Here is a 21,081-nt window from a genome sequence, read left to right on the forward strand (position 1 = left end):
TAACTTCCTGTTTATGAAGACCAGCTGTCAACCTATAAGGAAGTCTGTGAAATACCTCTGGAGAACTACCAAGTATATAATTTAAGCCATCCATTTTTAAAGCCTTTTTAAAAAATGTGTAAAAGTTGACTTTTTTAAGAAGAAGTTTGCCTTTGATCCTGCAGAGAGCACTTCTCAGAGACTGTCTGAAGAGTTTAAAAGAGTTGCATTTTGGTTGTAAAGGTTGAAAATCTCAGTCACAAGCTATGCAAGAAAATTAAAAAAAAAAAAAAAGACACCACCTTCAAAGATTCCTGAGTTGGACTTCATGATTAAACTTCAAAATAAACAAACAAACATTTTCACAAAGTATATATACGTTCAAGCCATTTGGTTGCTAGTATGAGTATCACACTGTGGCTATAAACTATCAGATCTTCTCATTTACTTTCCAGTTAAACTCTAGATTTAATACTATAATATTTAATAATTAAATATTAAAACCATTGCTCAAACTGCGGCTATTTAATTCCCACCAACTATTCCATTCACAATATCCCAAACTGCCATTTAATGTTTTTTCTAACATCAATATATTGACAATACACATAATGCACAAGAAAATTTACAAATTACAAGCGAAGACTCCATATACTGAAGTTATAATTGCACAGGACTTTAAAAACAAGCATTTCTGTAGGTTGCATTTCACCTGTCCACATTTTGGCACTGACGGGAACAGTTCAGCAAAACGTAATAAGCCAAAACACACTCTCCATCCAGCAAACGTGATGTGCTCCACTTCAGTTTGCCAGAAGTATCGTTTACAGGACATCAGAGTTACCGTGGGCAGAGTTACCGTGACACATTCGTTGTGACAGCACGAAGGTTCCGAGGGAAACCAAGAAACAACTCCTGAGATGAAGTTGTTCTGATTAGAAAAGCTAAAGTTAATTCCCCAAAAGTCTTTTGTCTCCTCATAAATCTGCATTTGACTACTGACCAGTTTGTGATTTCTTAATTTTTTAATTATTATCTGATGTTTTTAGCTAGCAAGGTCTTGTAATCAGAATTAGTCCCACAGCCCCATCTGCAGAGAGCTATGTGCTTCCCGAGAAGGATGCAGAAATTCAACTTTGGTTAATTTCACCACAAACCAAATGGACCCTTTTGGTCTTCCATACCTGCTACAGTGAGAGCAGACATTATCAGGAAGGGTCTAACAACCGATTTTTCTCAGACTTGAGGGGGACAAAGGTAGGGAGCGCCCTTCTGAAGCCCAGTTCGCCCAGTTCAAGAAATCCTCTAACAGCATACTGTTTGAATAGAAATACACCTCAGAAAGGGGAAGATTTGGATTACCTAAGAAACAATGTCACTACTCATTTCTGAGTGAAACAGCCTTCCCACCTTGGCCGGTCGTTAAATTCTGTTAGACGCTGAGCATTTGTAGTAGGCACCTCCAGCAGAACGCAAGCTTGTAACGAGCTGCACTACACTGCCTCTTACTGCCAGCATGTTTCACCACCAATACACAAGCTGGTGGTTAAGATGAACCATAAAACCGATGCTGTACCTGAATTTTCATAAGGCTAGGCAGAGAAGCAGGTGCTAAACATTGCCTGGAATACAAAGTGAAGAGGAGGATGCAGAAGCACTAGCTATGTGGATCCACTGTGAGTGGATGCCTTGCTAAAGCTTTCTGAGTGAAAATTATCTGAAGTGTAAGATGAAACACACTACATTAAATCATTCCAAAGAGCGTGAAGATCTTACTAGAGATTGAACTTCTTGTTCACCCACTGTTCCCGTACTTTTCCCTAGGGACTGGTCTCAAGTACTGACAAACTGAACACAAACCCGGGGGATGTTGAGCTGGACTCACACGGACTTCTCTTCTGTTTCTATTATCTCCCAAAGCCTACCCCACTAACCTTACACTATCCGTCAGGAGGCATTGAGCTATCCCAGGAAGGAGAACAGGGATCAGAAACTATCAGTGACATTTTCAGTTTGGTCTAATGAGGCACCTGGAACTTAAGACACTGAGGTAAAAAGCTGAACTACTTTGAATGAACAGTCTTGAAAAGCTAGAAGATGAATATCCAAAATATGTGTACAATAAGGTTGTGAGAATTTCTCTACTTCTGGTTCCTGGTTTATCTTCTGCCCAGACTTGTCTCTTCAGGCCGGTGGGACAGCGCACCTCTGTCTCACTACGGAGCGGCAGGACAGCACAGCTCAGGGTTCAAAATGACCACAGTACAATTCGGTCCTCGGTGCTATGAGTTTAGTTCTTTTGGGTTGCAGCAGAAGTACAAAACATGAAATACTAAGCTTACATTCCGTACTTACAGTTTTATCATCTGTTCAAATTAGTTAACAAGCACGCTGATAGAACTAAGAACAGCAGTTAAGATATTGTGTGTATAAAAAATATATCCGTGCCCCAAACCTTCCTGTGTTCCAACGGCTATATCATGGTAAAACTATATACATGTAAAATAAATAAATAAATGGCACTAGCACAAAGGTAGATTGAAGTTCCCAGGGTTGATAGGCAGCAGCATCAGTATGGGTTCAAGAAGAAAGATGCACAAGCATCCTTTATTCTGCCAGTTCATGTCATGGCTATTTTGAAATGTTTCTACAGTAGAGCACAGAACTCAATGCTTCTTTAGCCAACAGAAAATGAGCAGATATTTCAGCCTCATGGAAGTCTAACAGTCTCACAAACTAAAACACTACTTTATAATTACAACTGTCTACCTAACTACTTGCTGGCAGGGATTCTGCATGTAGTAAAAGATACCTACACTACATAGGCTATTCGGTGTTTCAGAACACCTGTGAAGTACTTTCTCAAATCTGCAGGACACCTCACTACATTTGAAGGATAGTGAAGTGGTGTGTGTGTTTTGACAAAGTATTGAAGGTACTTACATCCTACTGTAGTGGGTTTACGTGGCAAGGTTTTGGTAGCAGGGGGCCATAGGGGTGGTTTCTGTGAGAAAGATCTAGAAGCCGCCCCATTTTTGGGAAGGGCCCCATTGTTTTCCAGATCTGAGCCAATAAGCGATGTTGTTTTGCGCCTCTGTGAGAGCATATTTAAGACAGGGAAAAAACGCTGCGCCACACAGCAGCCGGGAGAGTCAAGGGAGTGAGAAACAGCCTTGCAGGTGCCAAGGTCAGTGTAGAAGGAGGGGGAGAGGTGCTCCAGGCGCCGGAGCAGAAGTCCCCTGCGGCCTGTGGTGAGGACCATGGTGAAGCAGGATGTCCCCCTGCAGCCCATGGAGTACCACGGTGGAGCAGGGTTCCACGCTGCAGCCCGTGGAGGAGACCACGGTGGAGCAGGTGGCCCTGCACCGACGGAGGCTGCCGCCTGTGGAAGAGCCCTGCTGGAGCAGATTCCGGGCCGGACCTGTAGCCCGTGGAGAGGAGCCCACGCAGGAGCAGGTGACCTGGCAGGAGCTGCTGCCCGTGGGGGAGCCAGGTTGGAGCAGTTTTCTCCTGAGGGATGGACCCCATGGTATGGACCCATATCTGGAGCAGTTCTGGAAGAGCTGCTGCCTGTGGGAAGCCCACGCCGGATCAGTTCATCAAGGACTGTATCCCGTGGGTGGGACCCCACAGCACAGGGGACGAGAGTGACCGAGAAGGAGCGGCAGAGAAGAAGTGCTGTAGACTGACCATAACCCCCATTCCCCCGTTTCCCCTGCGCCGCTCGGGGGGAGGAGGTGGAAGAGGGTGGAGGGGGGGGAAGGTGCTTTTGGTTTCTTTCCTTTGTTTCTCACTTCTCTCACTTATTAGTAATGAGCAATAAATCTTACTATCTATCTTCTTATGCTGAATCTGTTCTGCCCGTTACAATAATTATTGCGTGATTTTCTTGACCTTATCTCAACCCTAGAGCCCTTTTCACATATTTTCTCCCCATTCCTCTTTGAGGAGGGGGAGTGAGAGAGCGGCTGTGGTGGAGCTCGGCTGCCCACTCGAGCGGAACCATGACACCTACATATGTTAACAACCTCATCTTAAAAAAAAAAATAAAACACCCTCATATCCCATTTTGACTATGACAAAATGGATAGGCCCTGACAGATTTTTTTGGTTTACTGACAGGATTAGTGTTCTGCCAGACAATCCAGCTGCACCAACTCACGCTGTCCTTGCACAGCTCTTGTATCCAATGCACAGGAGGGCAGGAGCACACAGCCGAGCGCGGGGAAGGAGCAGGACTGCCTTTTCTGGCAGCAGCTCACTGCCTCATATGAGTCCATTGCCTCAGCTGCAAGGCGAGCATGCCCCCCAGCCAGCACCATCTTCTGATGGGCGCTGTTTCTGGTGCGCGTTTGGAAAAGTTACCAGAAGTGAGTACTCTTTTCAGAGAGCAGTATGCCAACACAGGAGGGTCCCCGCCGCCCCTTCAGCCCACCCTAGCGCTGAGGGGGCCGAAGGCTCCCCCCGGGCAGCTCCAACCCCGCAAGGCCTACCGAGGAGTTGTCAAGTGGTATTACCGCATCATGCCATGAAAATGAGCGAGGTGCATTTACGGTTCCTTAACGGTGAACAGATTCTCCAAACTAATCTGTGATAAAAGAGCATTTCCTTTCCTACAAGGAAGTATCAGTTGGGTGTGGTGGCATCCTGTAAAATACCTTTTGTTAAACAGATGGAAATGAAACTTGTGTGCCATCAGCCTCTTGTGGTGGCATGTTGAGAAGTAGCAAAGCTAGTTAGAAAATAATACACATGTACAGATTTAAGAAATGGACAACGTTTCACTGTAGATGTTTATTCTACTTATAGTAACAAAAACCTGTGAAGTCCCATATTTTAATGTACAGTGATATATTTTGTCATATAAAATACAATTTACAGAAATTTCTATCAAGTAAACCTAACAACCTAGGGCTAGCTTGTGTTTTTGGGCAGCTCCAACCCCGCAAGGCCTACCGAGGAGCCGCCGCCAACAGCCGCTCAAACGCCCCCCTCCCGGTGCCTGCGCCCTGAGGGCGGCTTCGCCAACCGCCATGAGGCGGCGGCTCGGCCCCTCGCCGTCCTGCCGGGCACCATCGGGCTCCGAGCCCCGCAGGGACGGGTGCTGAGCCCTCCTTGCTGGTCCCGGCTTCGAGGGCTTTGCGTTTTGTTTCAGTTTAGGCTGTGGAGAAAGCGGCGGGGTGGGCGCGGAGAGCGCGGTCCGTGAGGGACCGGCGAGGGGAAGGAAGGGGAGCGCTGAGGGGAGGAAGGGCTGCAAAGGTTTGAAGTTTATTGTTTGGTGTTTTTTTTTTTTTGCTTTTTTTCCGCGTCAAGCCTCCCCATTCGATGCGAATGGTGCAGGAATGCATCGCCTAACACGAGTCGGAGAACCTCAAAGCCTTCGCTGAGGGAACCGCAGCCGCAGAGCAGGCAGCAGAGCTCAGCTGCTGAGCACAACGAGGCTCGCTCATTTCGGCGGCTGTGTGGCCTCAGCCGCTCCCGGTGCCTAAAAATAAAGCCAAAATAAAAATAAAATAAAAAAATAAACAAAGCCGTATGGGAGCTCAGCGGCCCCGGCCGGGGCTACGCACACGGTCCCGGGGCTGCGTCAGCTGCCCACGCGCGCACCAGCCATCAGGAGGGGAAATCGTGGGAGGAAAAAAAGCCACGATGTTTGGAAATTAACACGTGTGTTTTGTTTCTTTGTCGCAGGGTGCTCTCTCCTCCCTTTCTGCCTTCCCCCCCCCCCAAGGAGCACGTCTCCGCTGCACTGGAGGCAGGAGCCTGCTACACGCAGGTACGGTGGAGGTAAACGCCTTGGGAATGCACCTGTGTGTAAAAACTGACACGGTCGGTGTGTAAACCGACTCAAAAGCCCCTTTCCAGTCTTCTGGAGTTGTCAAGTGGTATTAGCGCATCATGCCATGAAAATGAGCGAGGTGCATTTACGGTTCCTTAACGGTGAACAGATTCTCCAAACTAATCTGTGATAAAAGAGCATTTCCTATAAGGAAAAATAAAACTTTCACCTATCTATTTCACAACAATGAAAGGTTCGGGAATCTAGTATTTCCACAGCTCAACGCCAAAATAGATTACTTAATTATTCATTTCTCCAGATCTTTTTGGTGTAAAATCTGAAAGTAACTCAAACAACAAAATCTTCAGAATAAATATGGGCATGTGTTAGAACTGAGAGAAAAAATCACAAGAACAGACTTTCACATGTTTTTCAGAACACCTACAAGGAAGTATCAGTTGGGTGTGGTGGCATCCTCTAAAATACCTTTTGTTAAACAGATGGAAATGAAACTTGTGTGCCATCAGCCTCTTGTGGTGGCATGTTGAGAAGTAGCAAAGCTAGTTAGAAAATAATACACATGTACAGATTTAAGAAATGGACAACGTTTCACTGTAGATGTTTATTCTACTTAAAGTAACAAAAACCTGTGAAGTCGTCATATAAAATACAATTTACAGAAATTTCTATCAAGTAAACCTAAACAAACACACTTGCTTTTTGCATACTTTTACGTATATCTTTAAATTAAAAACATCTCATTAAGAAAAATCTTACACCATAGTAGATGTTTGCATTTAATACCGCCTCTTTGCATTTTAACATTTTGTCTACGGGTTCAGAATACAGACCAATATTACTAATAATTAATATTACTAAATAATTAATAATTGATAATTATTAAAATTACTAAATAATTAATAATTAATATTACTAATAATTAATAATTAATATTACCAATCTTCTGTTCAAACTTAATGCAGTTTTATACCTTTTTCAGTGGACAGTCTTATATACACTACCAGCATAAGCAGGGTCTGACAACAGTGACACTTTTTTTTTTTTCTTTTTTTTTTTCAGGAGCAAAACACTTTTAGAGTGGAAAGTACAGGAAAATGGAGACATTTCTTAAATTTCCAGCAAGGTTCTGCCAAAAGAAAACCCAAGAAATGTCCCACATAATTAATTTAAATCGAAGAAATAAATTCCATGGCCCATTTAATAAACTTCTTTTATTTAACAAACTTCTTTTTCTTTCCTTTGGTATACCAATTCATTTGTAGTCTTAGCTCTTTGCCAATAGATGTCTGATTTTTTTAATTTTTTTGCTGGTTATAAAGGTGCTACTTTTATATACTCTTTAATTGCAGGTTTGTAAAAATGTGAAATTAAAAACCCCTCATCCACATGAAAAACTAGGTACGTTTTTTTTTGTTGTTGTACACTTAACAGATGGATTTCAAAACACAAAATACCTGTATATAAAAAGGAAGATAGTGCACTTTAAGCTTATAACATTCCATTTTCAAATCCTCCGTCCAATAATCAGTAACACTGTTCTTCTGCAGCCTTCTCCTAAATACGCATGACCCTTGCATTGTAAAATAAACAAGACAGCAATATTTGACTCCTTGTTTAAAGCGTGTGCTGTGGGAACAACTTTGACACCAAAATATCACATACATGAGATGTAAAGGTATGGCTCCTAAGGTCTTGATTAAATTCTTTTACAAAATTACAATTCAAGTTACTGGAAAACATAACTTTATAATTTTAAAAAGCAATATGGGCTCTTCTTAGACTTTTTCCATTTCTGTACTGTAAATGGAAATTTTAAGGTAAAGATGCAAGTAGAAAAAACAAAATCTCAGAACAGGTAACGCTGTGAATTTTTATAAGAAAAACATTATGCACAAAATGCAGCAAGTGAAAGTCCAGTATGTTCTTGCCTTTTACCTATTTGAATATTGTCGTTCTCAGTTGTTCAAAAATTGCTAATTTGTCAGTACATTTTGTAAGGCTAGATTTACAACAGCATTTTTGCAAAGGTGAGAATATACAGTATATACAGAAGACATTGACTCAGTCCTTGCAGTGGTGTATATTATCTATGGGAAATATAACAGCAGTTCTAGTTCTATGACTGATTAGTGGAAGATGAAGCTTCTGCTTCTGTTGGTTTCTGACCTTCCTTAGGTGTTTCTGGCTTCATCTCTTTACCGATCTCCCTACTTTTACTGCGATCTTTCCGATCTTTTCCTCTTTCACGATCTCGATCTCTGTCTCGATCTCGCTCTTTTTCCCTGCTTCGATCCCGGTCTCGGTCTCTGTCACGATCTCTGTCTCTGCTTCTTGATCGTTCTCTGTCACGTTGGTTTCTGTCTCTGTTTTTATCCCATTCTTTGTCTCTGTGTCTCTCCCAGTCCCTGTCTCTGTTCCAGTTTCTGCCACGGTCTCTTTCCCAAGGTCTGCCATGTTCTCGATCCCTTTGTCTTTCCTCAAAGGGTCTGCTTTGTCGATTATCTGCTTGCTGAGGCTCTGGCTGATCTAAAACCTTGTCTTTACTTCCTCCTTCGTATCTCTCTCTCTGTCTCCCTTCAAATGTCTGGCCTCTAAATTCAAGATTTTTGCCTTCTCGGAAGTCAGATCCTGACCACTGTCCTTCTGACTCGGGCCCTTGCCCAGGAATACCAGAAAGAGGTGCAGACGGCCCAGCTTCCTCCCACGTCTCCTTTCTGTGGCCTGGTGGATGACTGGGAAGGTCCAGGAGTGGTCTTGGGGTTGGCTTCATATTTTGTGGCGACTGTGGTCCATGCTGTGTAGAAAATAAGGAAGGAATGGGACCCTTTTGACTTCCAAATCTTCCAGGGGCAGATCCTCTTTGTCCATCGTTATTTGGAGAAACATGCTCTTCTGAGAACTGTGGCGCTGGGCCTCTAAAATTAGCTCCATGAGGTCCTCCGTGTGCATTGAGCATCAGTGGTGCTGGAGGTCCTCCTTTCTGCCCAGACAAAGAAAACGGACCTCCAGCTCGGTTCTCCTCAAAGTGCTGTGGGAGAGGTCCACCCTCACCCTGAACTGGTGGAGATTCAGTTTGTTCTACAAATTGATGAGGCTGAGGGTTTCTTTGTTCTTCGTATTGCACCACAGAAAGACCCCTGTCTGGTTCAAAGTGACCAGGTCCCTTTTCCTGAGAAGTAAACATTGGATTTGCCTTGTTTGACCAGGATACTTTGTGCATATCTTGCAAAGACTGACTGTCATTAGATGTGGAGAAATTAGGCTGAAAAGACGTACTTGGAGGTGTCGGAAGCAGCACTTTACGTAAAGGCCTGGATGTAGAAGGTTCTGCAGAAACTGCTTGACTCACATTTTCCAAAGTAACTTGAACAGTATTTTCAAATTTGCTATTAGGTGCCTCTTTTTGGAGCACTGCAGGAGGCTTTTCACTGGAAACCCAGTTATCACCACCGTAACTAAGCTGAGTAGCAGGAATTAAAGTTTTATCTTCCTTACCAAGTGAAGTCTGCAAAGTGTTTGGAAAACTCGCTTGAGGGTCACAGCTCTGGTTTAAAACTTGTGCTTGCTGATTGGAAGATGAAGGTAAATCTACTTTTTGCGCAGCCTCTTGGTCCTGATGGAACAATTCAGTCTCTATTAGGGAAGATTTTGGTGGAGGTGACATTAAAGCATCAGACACCGAGAAGTGAGCCACTGAAACACCAACAGCTGCTCGTTGTTGTCTGAGGGCTTCTTCTTGCTCCTCAGTTTGTCGTTTCTGCTCTTCTAATTGTTTGTTTAATCCTTCTAACATTTTTTGCAGTTCCACCAAGGATGAAGACGCAGATAAATCTGGCACATACGAGGCAGGTGTTTCCACGGAAGTGTTTTTAGTGTCTGTATACATTTTGTTAGGTAAATCATCAACCGTAACTTTTGCTTCCTCCAAGATAGTTTTGTCTTCCAGATCATAGGCCTCGTCCTTTAGTTCTGCTGTGTTACTGGGCTTCTCCACACTATACAGTTTTTTGCTTTCACCGGTCTGCATTTCAAAAGCTTTCTCTGGATCATCTTCTTCTTCGGTATCGTATGGCCTGTCATCCTCCTCATCTTCTATAGCTTTGTCTTTTGACATCTGTCCAAACTGTTGTACAATGGGATCTAGCAAAGGAACAGCTGACACACCTCCATCCACAGCTGCTTTAGCTTCCTGATTTGAAGACTGGACAGTTTCAGTCTCCTTAGCAAGAGGTTCAAAAGTCTTCTTTTTACCAAAAAGTGTCTGGGGGATGTACTCAACAGGTGTGGTAGTTTCTGAGGATGAAGAATGTGTAGCAGTAGCACTTGTAGAAGCGGTAGCTGAAACTGGTGGTGGTACAGTACTTGTGGTTCCACTCTTAGTCGAGGACGGTATTTTTAATACTGAAGGTGTAACTGATGAGGTTTCTGGAACGGGAAGTGGGGGTGGAGGTGGAGGAGATCCAGGTAGTGTTGTACTTACAGCTGAGTCTCCCGAATACAGTGTGTATTTCGGAGTTTTCTTTTCTTGTGAAGAAGCTACTGGCCCCTTAGAGTACAGCGATGTTTCTGTTTCCTCTTGCACCTGAATTCGGCTGCGCTTTTTCTCTATTTTGTCTGTATCCATGGTAGTAGCAAGACGCTTCCCTTTCTGACAGATAACCAATCCAAGAATTAAATTCGGACGTGAAGACTCGAGACCTGAAAGGAAACACAAAGATTGCATGTGTAAAAAAACTACTATTTTTTATCTGTGTTCTCAATAGGAACTTATCATTTTATATAATGGCAGCTATGAGTCATAACAGTAACAGTTCTTCTAAATTTCATGCAGTGACATTATCCCATAAGCCTATGTGTCTATATTTAATTACTATTAAATATATTTAATAGTAATTAAATATATGAAAATGAAAAAGATTCACCTGCAGTAACAGGTGAATCTTACTGAAAGATGTCCTTGTAAATGTCTCTGCTGTTCAAAAATTAAAGAAAGTTTTCCTATTTTTGTATTATTACTTTCTACTTATTATTGTCCGCTTCCTCCCCCAATCAAATATTTCCTTTCTAAATGCTTTGCAAATACCTTATATACACAGAGATACTGATAAGTGAGAAAACCTGGACAAGCAATCTAACTTTCTGTAGGGCTACGTTGGAATTGAAGAACTAGAAATAAAGAGAAAAAAACTAATGCTATTAAAACAAACAAACAGACAAACAACAACAACAAACACTTCACTTTCTGTTACAAAGAAAGCACGAGGCATTGTTAAACTTAATAATTACATTTCTGTTCTAATCTGTGCTAAAATACCGGACTGACATTTACACCATTCCATCAAGGTGACTTTTAACACTGTTGTAGAATTGAGTTTGATGCCACAGACCCTTCCCTAAGTAAGAAATGTGAGCAGAATTACTCCATTGTGAAAGCTTCAGGCTTGAATCCCTGGAGAAGCATTTCCAGAAATGACCAGAAAGTTTCCCATAAAGAGGAAAAATGCAAACAGCTGAAGGTCCGTTTCACATTATTGTATTCCTTCCTTGTACATTCACATTTCCCACAGGCACTCGTGGAAGACAAATACAACCAGAATAAAGAGCAGGGAATAAATCCTTTAACATACAGTCAGTGGCAAATGTAGAAAAAACATATAAAGAGAGGATTTTAACTTCTGGATTTAGTGACTTGAGATCCTCATTTGGGAGCCATATTAATATTTGCATCCAGCAAGGAACCAATAATACAGAAATGAAACTAACAGCAAAGAGATTTACTGTGGTTATACGATGAGGACTCTAAAACCTACACTGTCCCTTATATTCATGACCCTTAAGTAAGAGTTTAAAAGAGGTGTAATATATGAATTTATGTATATCTTTAGTCTCTTACTAAACAAAACCAACTGCTCACTAAGGAACAACTTATAAATAACTAATTATTGCCACTGAAAACTTCTTGATACCAGCAAAAACCCAAACTTCCCATAGTTGCAGATAAATTCTATTTGCCATTACCAGTCATAAGTATGAACCTTTGCTGAAACAACGGAATTCAAAGTTTTAAGGGGGCTCCTAAATTTACTATCTTATGAGAAAATTACATCAGCTGTTTTTATTTGTATAGCTGAAATTATATTCACGTACGCTAAGAAAGAATGAAATGAGGTAAGCCTATTTCTTAAGTTCAATGTGAGGTTTCCTCAGCAAGAGGATTATAACCAGGTAAATCAAGACGATGACTTCTTCAACACAGCTTCATTAAGCATAAATATTTCATTAAGCAGTAACCTGCCTAAATTCTGAAATTCTGTGTTCTTCTGACTGTGACTGGTAATAGTGCAGCACGCCTGTTTTAGCCACAGAATGGAGAGACCAGCAAAATCTGGTTACTCACTAGAAGGTCTTTGCAAAAAGACAGAAAAAATTGGGGCCAATGCAAAATCTACTTGAAGTTTCCTATCAGAAGCAGCTCTCATTTTAAGTATTTTGAAAAAAAATAACACTGAAATTTGATTGAATGCATTCTAGTTCCACAGCTGATTTCAGATTACTTCAAAGTTCAGTGTTTGAGTTTTACATAGTTCTGTGGTTGAGAGGATGTTGGCCATGCTGGTTTAAATAAACTTCTATTTTTCATTTAGTAGCACATATTATTTCCTACTTGTACATTTAAAATTCAGTACCAAGTTTTTTCCTCCAGATAGAGTATTTCAGTATTTTGTGTTGCCAATTTTCACTTTCTTCCATGGTTAGAAATATATATATATACACACACGAATTATCAATGCATCAAGAAAATGACCTAGCTATACTAACCAAAACTAAGACTTGCTTATAATTTAGTTTGCTTATAATTCTATACAGATTGCCCTTGTGAGAGGGCAGGGACGGCAAGATGTACAACGAAAGGAGGCAGGACAGGAACTAAACAAGTAATTATCTTTGGTGAATCTAAGATTATTTGGAAAGGATCACAAATCCTTGATTCACCCAGTTAAAAACTCCTTTCAACCCACTGCCTAAAAGCAATCCTAGCAATTCTGATCACTATAGTTTACTACCCCAGATGAAGTTACATTAATACATAACATCAGGGCATAGCTCAAAAGACAGCTTACTTGGGAAGACTGTGTACACTCTGAAGAGACTCAATAGTTAGGTATGATTCACTCTGAGTGACTGCTTTACATTTTTTCTTTATCAGCATGTGAGTAAGGACTCCACATTTGGTCAGCATCGACCCGTGCAGAGGATCTCTCAAATCTGTGTTCACCCTACAACTCCTCGTAAGCATTCACTGTTCTTCTGTCGTTAGCGTATTGGTTATCTGCCCTTCTGCAGAGACCTGTGATTTATCCAACTAGTCACAACATGCATCTCAAACACTGACTAATTGAAACGAGCAGGTTTCAAAAATCTATTGGACTGTGTATCTAAAATTAACAGCAAAAAGATAGAAAAACAGTTCTGAATCCCTGTAAGAGACAGAGATCGTCGCTAATAAAATCAGAGTAAAACTTAAACACACGTTCAAGATAAATTCCAAAGCTAAATTAACAACGGTTATAACTGAATCTGTTTAGTTTGGTCAGAGAAGAAATCCATTAAAATTTTACATTTTGATACTGTAGTTTTCAACAGATGCCTAACCCAGTTTCTAAATTCATTCAATCCAAAGCGATCACACAGTAAGTGCTTCTTTTGGATGGAAATATACAGCCAGACCAGCACTTCAAAGCTCAGTCCCATTCCATTTCCATATCCGTAAATAGGTTTCAATATCCATAAATAGGTTAAGTGCCTAATTTTAGGTAATAACTACATGAAAATGTTGGCTGCAGTCTCCAACTATTGCTCAATAACTATCTTTCACAAGCAAGCATTTTAAGTGCTGCAAGCTATGTTAGTAGCTTTTGATGCTAAATTATTTATAAAATATTGTTAAATGCATTCTGCATTTGAAGACCACGATGGTGTTAAGAAGTTACATCCTGTAATTAAATCTATTTAAACAAGATGTATTAAATATTACTATGGGATTAATTTATTTTTTTTTTTTCGTTAAATACGTTTTTTATTTTCATGAAATCAGTTTTGCAGTATTTATCTACGTAATGGCCACATATTGTCCCTACCATCCGCAGCTGCTAGGAAGTTAACTGTACCACTAAGGATACATCCCTAATTTCTGTACACTGATGGCAAAACTTAGGGAACAGACCTATGCCACACTTTTAACTGCAGAGACCAATACAAGCAAAGCTGTAATCATTATCAACACGCCGTTTAAATACTTGTCCCAGTTAATTGTGAAAGCATGATTGAAAACTATCAAGTTGGTGTATCTGGATTCAGTGATAGAGATCACTTCCACCGCTGTAACACTGCTGCACATTACGGTACATTTGCTGAATGGGAGTGGCTGACATCAAAAATATGTTGTTCTACTACTGCTGCTTTCCATACTGGTATGAGTACTCTAAATATCTTGAAGAGATTTCATGCCTTCATACTTAAAAACACTTCCAAGCTTAAACTAACGGAAGAGATACTGCGGCATGCCCTCTGCTGATACACTTTTTAAATTAAAATTCTTCTATTTTAAATATGTATGGTACCCGATACATTTCCAACATTGCCAATAAATCCCTCCATAAGTGCGTCTTCCTAGTGCTAATAATGACTGATTATACCTTTTAATTTTTTTTCAAAGTGTTTTCAGATCTACAGATGAAAGTGCTAAATAGTGTTGTGTGTATGTGAAACGAGACAAACAAATTCACATACAGTAAACTACCAGAAAAAAAAAAAAAAAAAAAAAAACACAATGCTGAACATCCCACCAACAGATAATATCTGGTAATAAATATCTGAGGTGGTTGAAGTGAATAAATGTGAATATCCTTCCACGTTCCTCTATATTTATATCACCCATGACAAAGTTTTGTAGATCTTCTAGGCACTACAGCAGGTCAGAGGTCCTCAGTTGTGTTCCAAATCCAGTCCATCAGAAAGCAGGATTCATAACAGATTCATAATCCGTATGCACCTGATGGAGCTGGTTGATACAGCTGGAATATCTTCCAGCTAGGACTTCTGGAGTGATGGGATTATTGTCCTCCCCCTCCTCCCGCCCCCAGTCATATTTATCAAAGTATCTTACACTGTCATGTTTTTTGAGTACTTGCTAAACTCTATTTGAAGGTACACAAATTTAAGGATACAATGACCACTTTCCAAAAAATATCTTTATTGGGTATAAAAAACAGTAAATTCCGTCAGATGTCAGTAACAAGTATGTATTACAAGTCTTTTACGCTGCGGTATTAATACATGCCTGCAAGTGTTTATACCTATGTTTCTTCTGGGCAATTACCTCCAGTTTTGAAAGAACTTTTCCTATTTACATTTTGTAAAAACCAGCCTGACATTCCTCATTTCTATACTAATACTAACAAGTCTGTCTACTTTTGCCAGGCCTCCACTTTAAAAGCTTCATTTGAAATGAAATCTACAACAGAAATATAAAAGATAATGTACAAGGACAGCCTATGTTTGCTCAAGAATGCAAGGAGGGGAAGATCATTTAAATGCTTCCCTAGAGCAGGTTAAGACAGGCTCAGAGTGTATGAGAAAAATCTTGTCCAAGAACACAAAGCAAGCGCCCTTTGCAATTTCATGCAGGAAAGAAGAGTATTTTCCTAGCATTACATTACTTGTTGGTGGTGTTTTTTTGTTACTGTTTTTTGAGTCGTATGCCATTAACATGTGAAAACCTGGCCAGGCAGAACACACCTCTGTTTATGAATATAAGCCCTGAGAATGCTTTATTGAGTTTAGTCCTAAACTTGTATTTGGGTAGCAGAGGACAGTCAGCTTGTCAGAAAGGTCAGCTCCTTACATGTTTTAGTGTGTAATTATTTTGCGCTGTTTAGTATTTTGCACACCATCCTTACAACAATGAAGTATTGCCTTCATTGTAACCTGTAGCTCTTAAGCTCCTCAACCTGTTACTCTATATGAAAAAAGGTACTTATTTGGAAACTAAGCATATGCACCGCCTCCATCCTCAGATGAAGGTGACTTCAAATTTTGTAATATAAAGGTGTTTCACATCTGAATTCATTCTCATTTCTTCTGTTTCCATGTTCAATGCACAAAGATGGAGCAAATTCGAGCCATACATTACTGCTGATAACTCTAACTAAAAATAGAAGAGCGTAATATATACCAACCTATACCACCTACTGTCTGCCACCTACGCAAAAGGAATTTGCCTGCTCCCAGGCAAACCAATGTTCTGAAGTCAGTGATTTGTCTGGAACTTGATCCAGGTAGCACAGAATATTTCAGACCCCGTGTACATGCATATTGCATGCACAGCGTAATACATACCATGAGATAACAACAATGTAGTGAAACCATAAACGTTACCTTTGTCTTCAGAGATTTCTTGACTGCTCCGTGGGATAAGAGTCTCCTATGTGATTTAGGGGACAGCACATGGCTTGTAGGGACCTAAAACTTGGTGGATTTATGGGTTGTTGAAAGTAGGGTCGGTTGAATGTTCTGATAATGTTTGCTTGTTTGTCTCAATATAGTGGCTGTTCTATGTACTCCATTTGATGGGTAAACAAATCCTCCTAACAGCAGAGATTTATCTTGTTGGAAAGGCTATGTGAGTTTCAGACCATGTCACCTTGAGATGATTGACTTTGCAATTTTTTCCTATATGCACACTTTTAAAATGTTTTTATAAAATTATGTATTTTTTAATTCTGCTTACATTAAACATTCAAAACCAATTGGTCTGTGATTTACTCGTTTTGTAATTTTACCTAGCAGTTAACCTCCCCTAAATTTTGTGCTTACCTGGTCCCTTAAAGGGCAAGAGGTTGGAAGGAATTGGGTCCTTAGAACTCAGTGGGATCAGGTAGAGATTCTTGACATGTCTGTTGTTATTAGTTACAACACCAAAACAACGACGACTGCTAAAATAGGAGTAGAGAGAGATATAGGCAACTTCTTCTTCTTCTGTGGCAGGATGGAAACGAATCAAACGAATCAAAAACAATTCCTGAAATACAAAATCAAAGTGGAAAAATTCAACCTGTAACACATCAGCAAATAAAATCGTTTTCCACTTTCATCCAATATAGGATGAAAGTCTGGAGCAGCTTTAAACCAAGATTTAAGAAAATACTGTCATTCAATTGGTAATATTAAACCAGAATCAATTTTGTCATTTTCAGAAAGACCAACTATTTACGTATCTCACATCAAGCTACACCTCTTTAGGTTCAGAATATTCAAATAATTATGAAAGAAATGGAAAATTCTTAGATTATATTTGCATACTGGCCTTCATTTTTACTAAATCCATAAGGGTTTTAGTAGTAAAATTTATTACATACGCTTACTAATAATTTCCTAGTCTTTTAAAATTGAATTTCTATCTTCAGTAACTGAATAAATAGATTGTTTATATTCAATCATTAAAAAACAATAGGTTGTATGAATGTTTAACTACTACACAGGGGAAAGACGATTGGCAGCTCAACAGGCAAACCTGTTTCTTCAATAAATCAAAAATTTCAATGGAATAAGTGGTAGCAGGAGTTTTCTAGGTATGATCGACATCAATATAAATTAGTAACAAGGAAATTCTATCAAAAGCTGCTGTATATTTCTTCCTGGTTTTCCAAAGGATTTTAAGTAAATACCTTACAAAGTGAAGATTGGAGTTTGCCAACATAATCCCAGACTGCCTTCGGTGAGATCTTCCCACCAATATGAATCGTGTCTGGTAAATCCTAAACAAGAAGCATTACATGGTCGTATAAGAAAAGGAAAGAGAGGCTACAGTTTTGAACCAGCACAGATTGCCCCATCCCAGTAGCTTAGGCGATAATACAGTACTATGTTTTACTGAACTTGCACATATACATTCCTAATTTCAGACAGGCTGTTTCCAAAACGCAAGGAGTTCATTATGGCATATTACTGGAAGGCTGGCAGTACACACAAAACAGAAAAAGCACTGCCTGACGAAGATAGCAGTGGAAGGTCAAATACTTTTGGATGCCTATCAGCCGATTCTATTTGTTAGCTTTGCTTTTACAGGGAACCTGTTATATGTAGTATAGCTTTTATCTACGCTTTCAATTGATCTGAAATTTTTGCACCCATATGAATTCTAGTTAGCTTCCTGTCATGATGACAGTGAAACCTGTTTTAGCAAAAACAACAAGAGAGCCACCAACCCTCCTAAGAAAAGACCTAAACTACACGCCTGAAACCCTCAATCACAACAAATACACTTCTTCAGAGAAGTTAAGTAACTGCTCAGTTGTTTCATCACAAGCTGTCATACTACCTAATTAGTTGAATGTACACCCTCCCAAAATAGAAAAGCAGTTGCATCAAAGTTAATCAAAGGATGATATTTTTAATAAATGGCCAAACTTTTCTAATAGATCACATCAGTGATCCATCCATCTGTTTGTGAGCAGAACAAGGCATCTCTTTCAAAACACATGCTGATGATGCTTCTCGTCAAAAACTGATCTTGAAATCAAGCTATTATTCTATGTTAGATACTAACATATATAGAAACATATTAACAGACATGAGAATTCTTCACAAATACGTGAGGAATTTTTTTTAAAAGGCTTTCTCTCCTCCCCCCTGCCTCAGGCTACTGTTCCTATTACTAGAGGAGATTACTAAAGGGATGCAATTTTTTTTTTTGTTACATGTCCAATATAACACCATACACAGTGACCCCAGCCTTTCTAACAACAGGAACTGCAATACATTCTAAACGCATAAACATGTCAGTGCTAACCTCACTAAGATAATCAAAGCACCCGGAGACAGGATATGCTTTAGTGATAAATTTGGCCACACTCTGCAGATTAATAAATCCTTTCCAAATGGTGTTGAGGCGAGAGAGGAAGAGAGAAGTATCGCTGCCTTGAGGTGAGCATGGCTCAGCAACGCTGCAAAACAAATCCAAAAGAGAAACGTTATAGAGCACAGTAAGAATGCTTCCTTCTTCTTCTTTTCTTCCCTCCTCTTATTGATCAATTACTTTATTTTAAAAAAGCAAGTAACAGAAGCCTTAGTAAATGCTTTGTTAATGTTTTCCACTTTCATCCAATATAGGATGAAAGTCTGGAGCAGCTTTAAACCAACCCTCACAAACACTTAATATATTTGAATGCACATGCAGATTTAAAGTCAAATATCTTATAAGTTTTATTTATCTGTTAAAACACATTGAAGAATTTTTACTGTCAATATATAACGATGCTCAGAAAATTTTACCAACTAGAGAAGTTAAACAAGGAGATGACAAATTAAAAATTTAAAGTTCAGGTAATCGCATTTAAAGTTGAACATGCCTTTTGATTATTGGCAGGGGAGGGTAAGAAGCAAAGGGGGACAAACAAACTGAACATAGCGAGACCAGAGATTCAGTGGCTTAGCTTACTATTAAATATACACACCTGATATTGGGTGACTGATGAACAGCTAAGTATCTTGGATCTGCTGAGGACGATGGCTTTGTTAATATTGATTTGGGGACAGTCATAACTGGTTTTGACATTTCCTGCTTTGTCTCCCCTGTTAAAACTTCACCAGATGCAGTACCAGAACGCAGGGCTGTGGTCGTAGTACCAGAGGAGCCGCTCATTGGTGTTCTAGGCTCTCGGCCAGAAACTGTTACAGTTGTGACAACTGCACCAGTGCAAGAGGCAGGAAAAGTCGAAGGTTCTTCAGATGAAGTATCTGTGTTGTCATGGCCTTGGGTTGTAGGAATGGAAGTTCTTTCTAAGCTTGACTGGGAAACTGCTTCTGCTGCAGGTGCAACTTCGGTTTCCTCTGTGTTTTCAGAGGCTGCCTCTTTAGCAGGCTCCGCTGCTGCTGATGGTGCAGAACTTTCATATTTTCGCTGAACTTCTGGTTTAGATTTTGACACTGCTTTTTTAGCAGAAGCCATTAATTTTATCTTCTTCGGTGGTAATTCATCTTCAGATGCTGAAATCTGACCTACAAAATTAATTTTAAAGTGTTTTTGATTACTGTTTAACAATGAAAAGGTCTGAAGAGAAAAACAAGTAAGCAAGCAATGCTCTTAATAATCCTTTTACTTCAGACAAAGTCAACACTGTAGATACCTGTACGGATTTTGCAGTTCAGGTCAAAAAGATGGGCTCGATGCTCATTTGTTGTATCCTTCAACATACTGCTAAAAACGTCTAGAGAAGGAGCACTATTTACATTTTGTACAGTTTGGGTTGACTTCTGCTGCTCCTGGAAATGAACAAACACAGAAAACATTCTGGTTGATTGCTAAATTCAATCATAAAAAAATACTTTTGAAACCGTTAATTCCAGTTCTTTAAAAAGATATTAAGGGCTGTGCAGAACTACTGCTCTGAGCAGCACTGACAAAAAGATGGAATTTTGAACTATTCTTCCCCTTTTATCATTTGTTTAAGAATATCATGTCAAACAGAGTTCTCAAATAGTATTTGTCCTCATTTCATTTCATGTAATTCTGAAGTAGATACTATCACATTAACTGCTTCCTGAGAATACAGAATTGTAATACTGATCACATTTTTGGGGGGGAAAACAATTGGCTAAGATTTTGCTGTAAACTGAGGCAAAGGTCTGAAAAACACGCATCATCTGATATTTTAGAAGCACATGTGATATATGCCCGATATTAGGTTGTTGCATTCCTTCAAACCAAAAGGAAAATGCTCATAGCGCACCTACTAGGTGATATTCTTACAGTTCATTGAAACAACCTGCATTTCTGACATAAAATTTGAGGCCCTAGTTAGCATTTATCTCCCTTGGCACCTCCATGCTAAAGCAATAGCTAATACTTACATCAGAATCAGACACCGGGGGAAAGTCTTCCATAATTACATCTGGCACTTGTTCCCGTTTTACAGCTGCTTTCTTGATCTCGTGTGATTTGTTTCTTGACTCTAACATCTGAGAGAAACAAAAACACTTTAGTAACAAGTCTGCATACTGATTTTATAATTTTATTTTGTATTTTCTTATCAGTTGGCTAGTGGAAGAGAAAAAGCTTACGTTATTCATATTTCATTAGGAAGAAAACAATATATTAATTATGGGTGGTAAGGGCTGGTGAAGTTACTGTTAGTTCATATCTAAGGACACACTGGAGAATCGTATTGCTTACCGCTTTGGCTGGTTTCTCCTTCCATACAAACAGTTCTTTAGATACAAGTTCTTCGGGTTTCATTCTCACT

The 21,081-nt window shown here is 39.8% G+C and overlaps 1 protein-coding gene and 1 long non-coding RNA gene across 2 annotated transcripts in view; one reads left to right on the top strand and one right to left on the bottom strand.

The window, feature by feature from the left end:
• The window catches only part of LOC140002690 (uncharacterized), a 167,877-nt gene extending 160,720 nt beyond the window's left edge, over window positions 1-7,157 (top strand). Inside the window, exon 10 of the long non-coding RNA XR_011809922.1 lies at window positions 5,671-7,157. This is a non-coding gene — a long non-coding RNA (uncharacterized lncRNA). The remainder of the gene's footprint in view (window positions 1-5,670) is intronic.
• A 683-nt stretch (window positions 7,158-7,840) lies between these two features.
• On the bottom strand, window positions 7,841-20,722 carry LOC140002612 (death-inducer obliterator 1-like). Its single transcript, XM_072038513.1, has 6 exons — window positions 20,690-20,722; window positions 19,294-19,889; window positions 18,630-18,783; window positions 17,506-17,595; window positions 16,655-16,859; window positions 7,841-10,477 (listed from the first exon to the last, which is right to left on the bottom strand). The coding sequence occupies exons 1-6, from the start codon at window positions 20,720-20,722 to the stop codon at window positions 7,896-7,898; spliced, it is 3,660 nt and encodes a 1,219-aa protein (XP_071894614.1). The 3' UTR covers window positions 7,841-7,895.
• Between the last annotated feature and the right edge of the window lie 359 nt (window positions 20,723-21,081).

This window comes from Anas platyrhynchos, chromosome 5 (genome assembly GCF_047663525.1).
Source record: "Anas platyrhynchos isolate ZD024472 breed Pekin duck chromosome 5, IASCAAS_PekinDuck_T2T, whole genome shotgun sequence".
NCBI classification, from domain to species: domain Eukaryota; kingdom Metazoa; phylum Chordata; class Aves; order Anseriformes; family Anatidae; genus Anas; species Anas platyrhynchos.

Bases quoted from the DNA above. Each gene is read 5' to 3' on its own strand.
- LOC140002612 (XM_072038513.1), bottom strand. From the start codon at position 20,722: ATGGAAGACTTTCCCCCGGTGTCTGATTCTGAT. The intron at 19,890-20,689 runs GTAAGTATTAGC...TTTTCTCTTCAG, and splicing joins CCCCGGTGTCTGATTCTGAT to ACCTTTTCATTGTTAAACAG. The intron at 18,784-19,293 runs GTGTGTATATTT...TTTGTTTTGCAG, and splicing joins CATCAGTCACCCAATATCAG to CGTTGCTGAGCCATGCTCAC.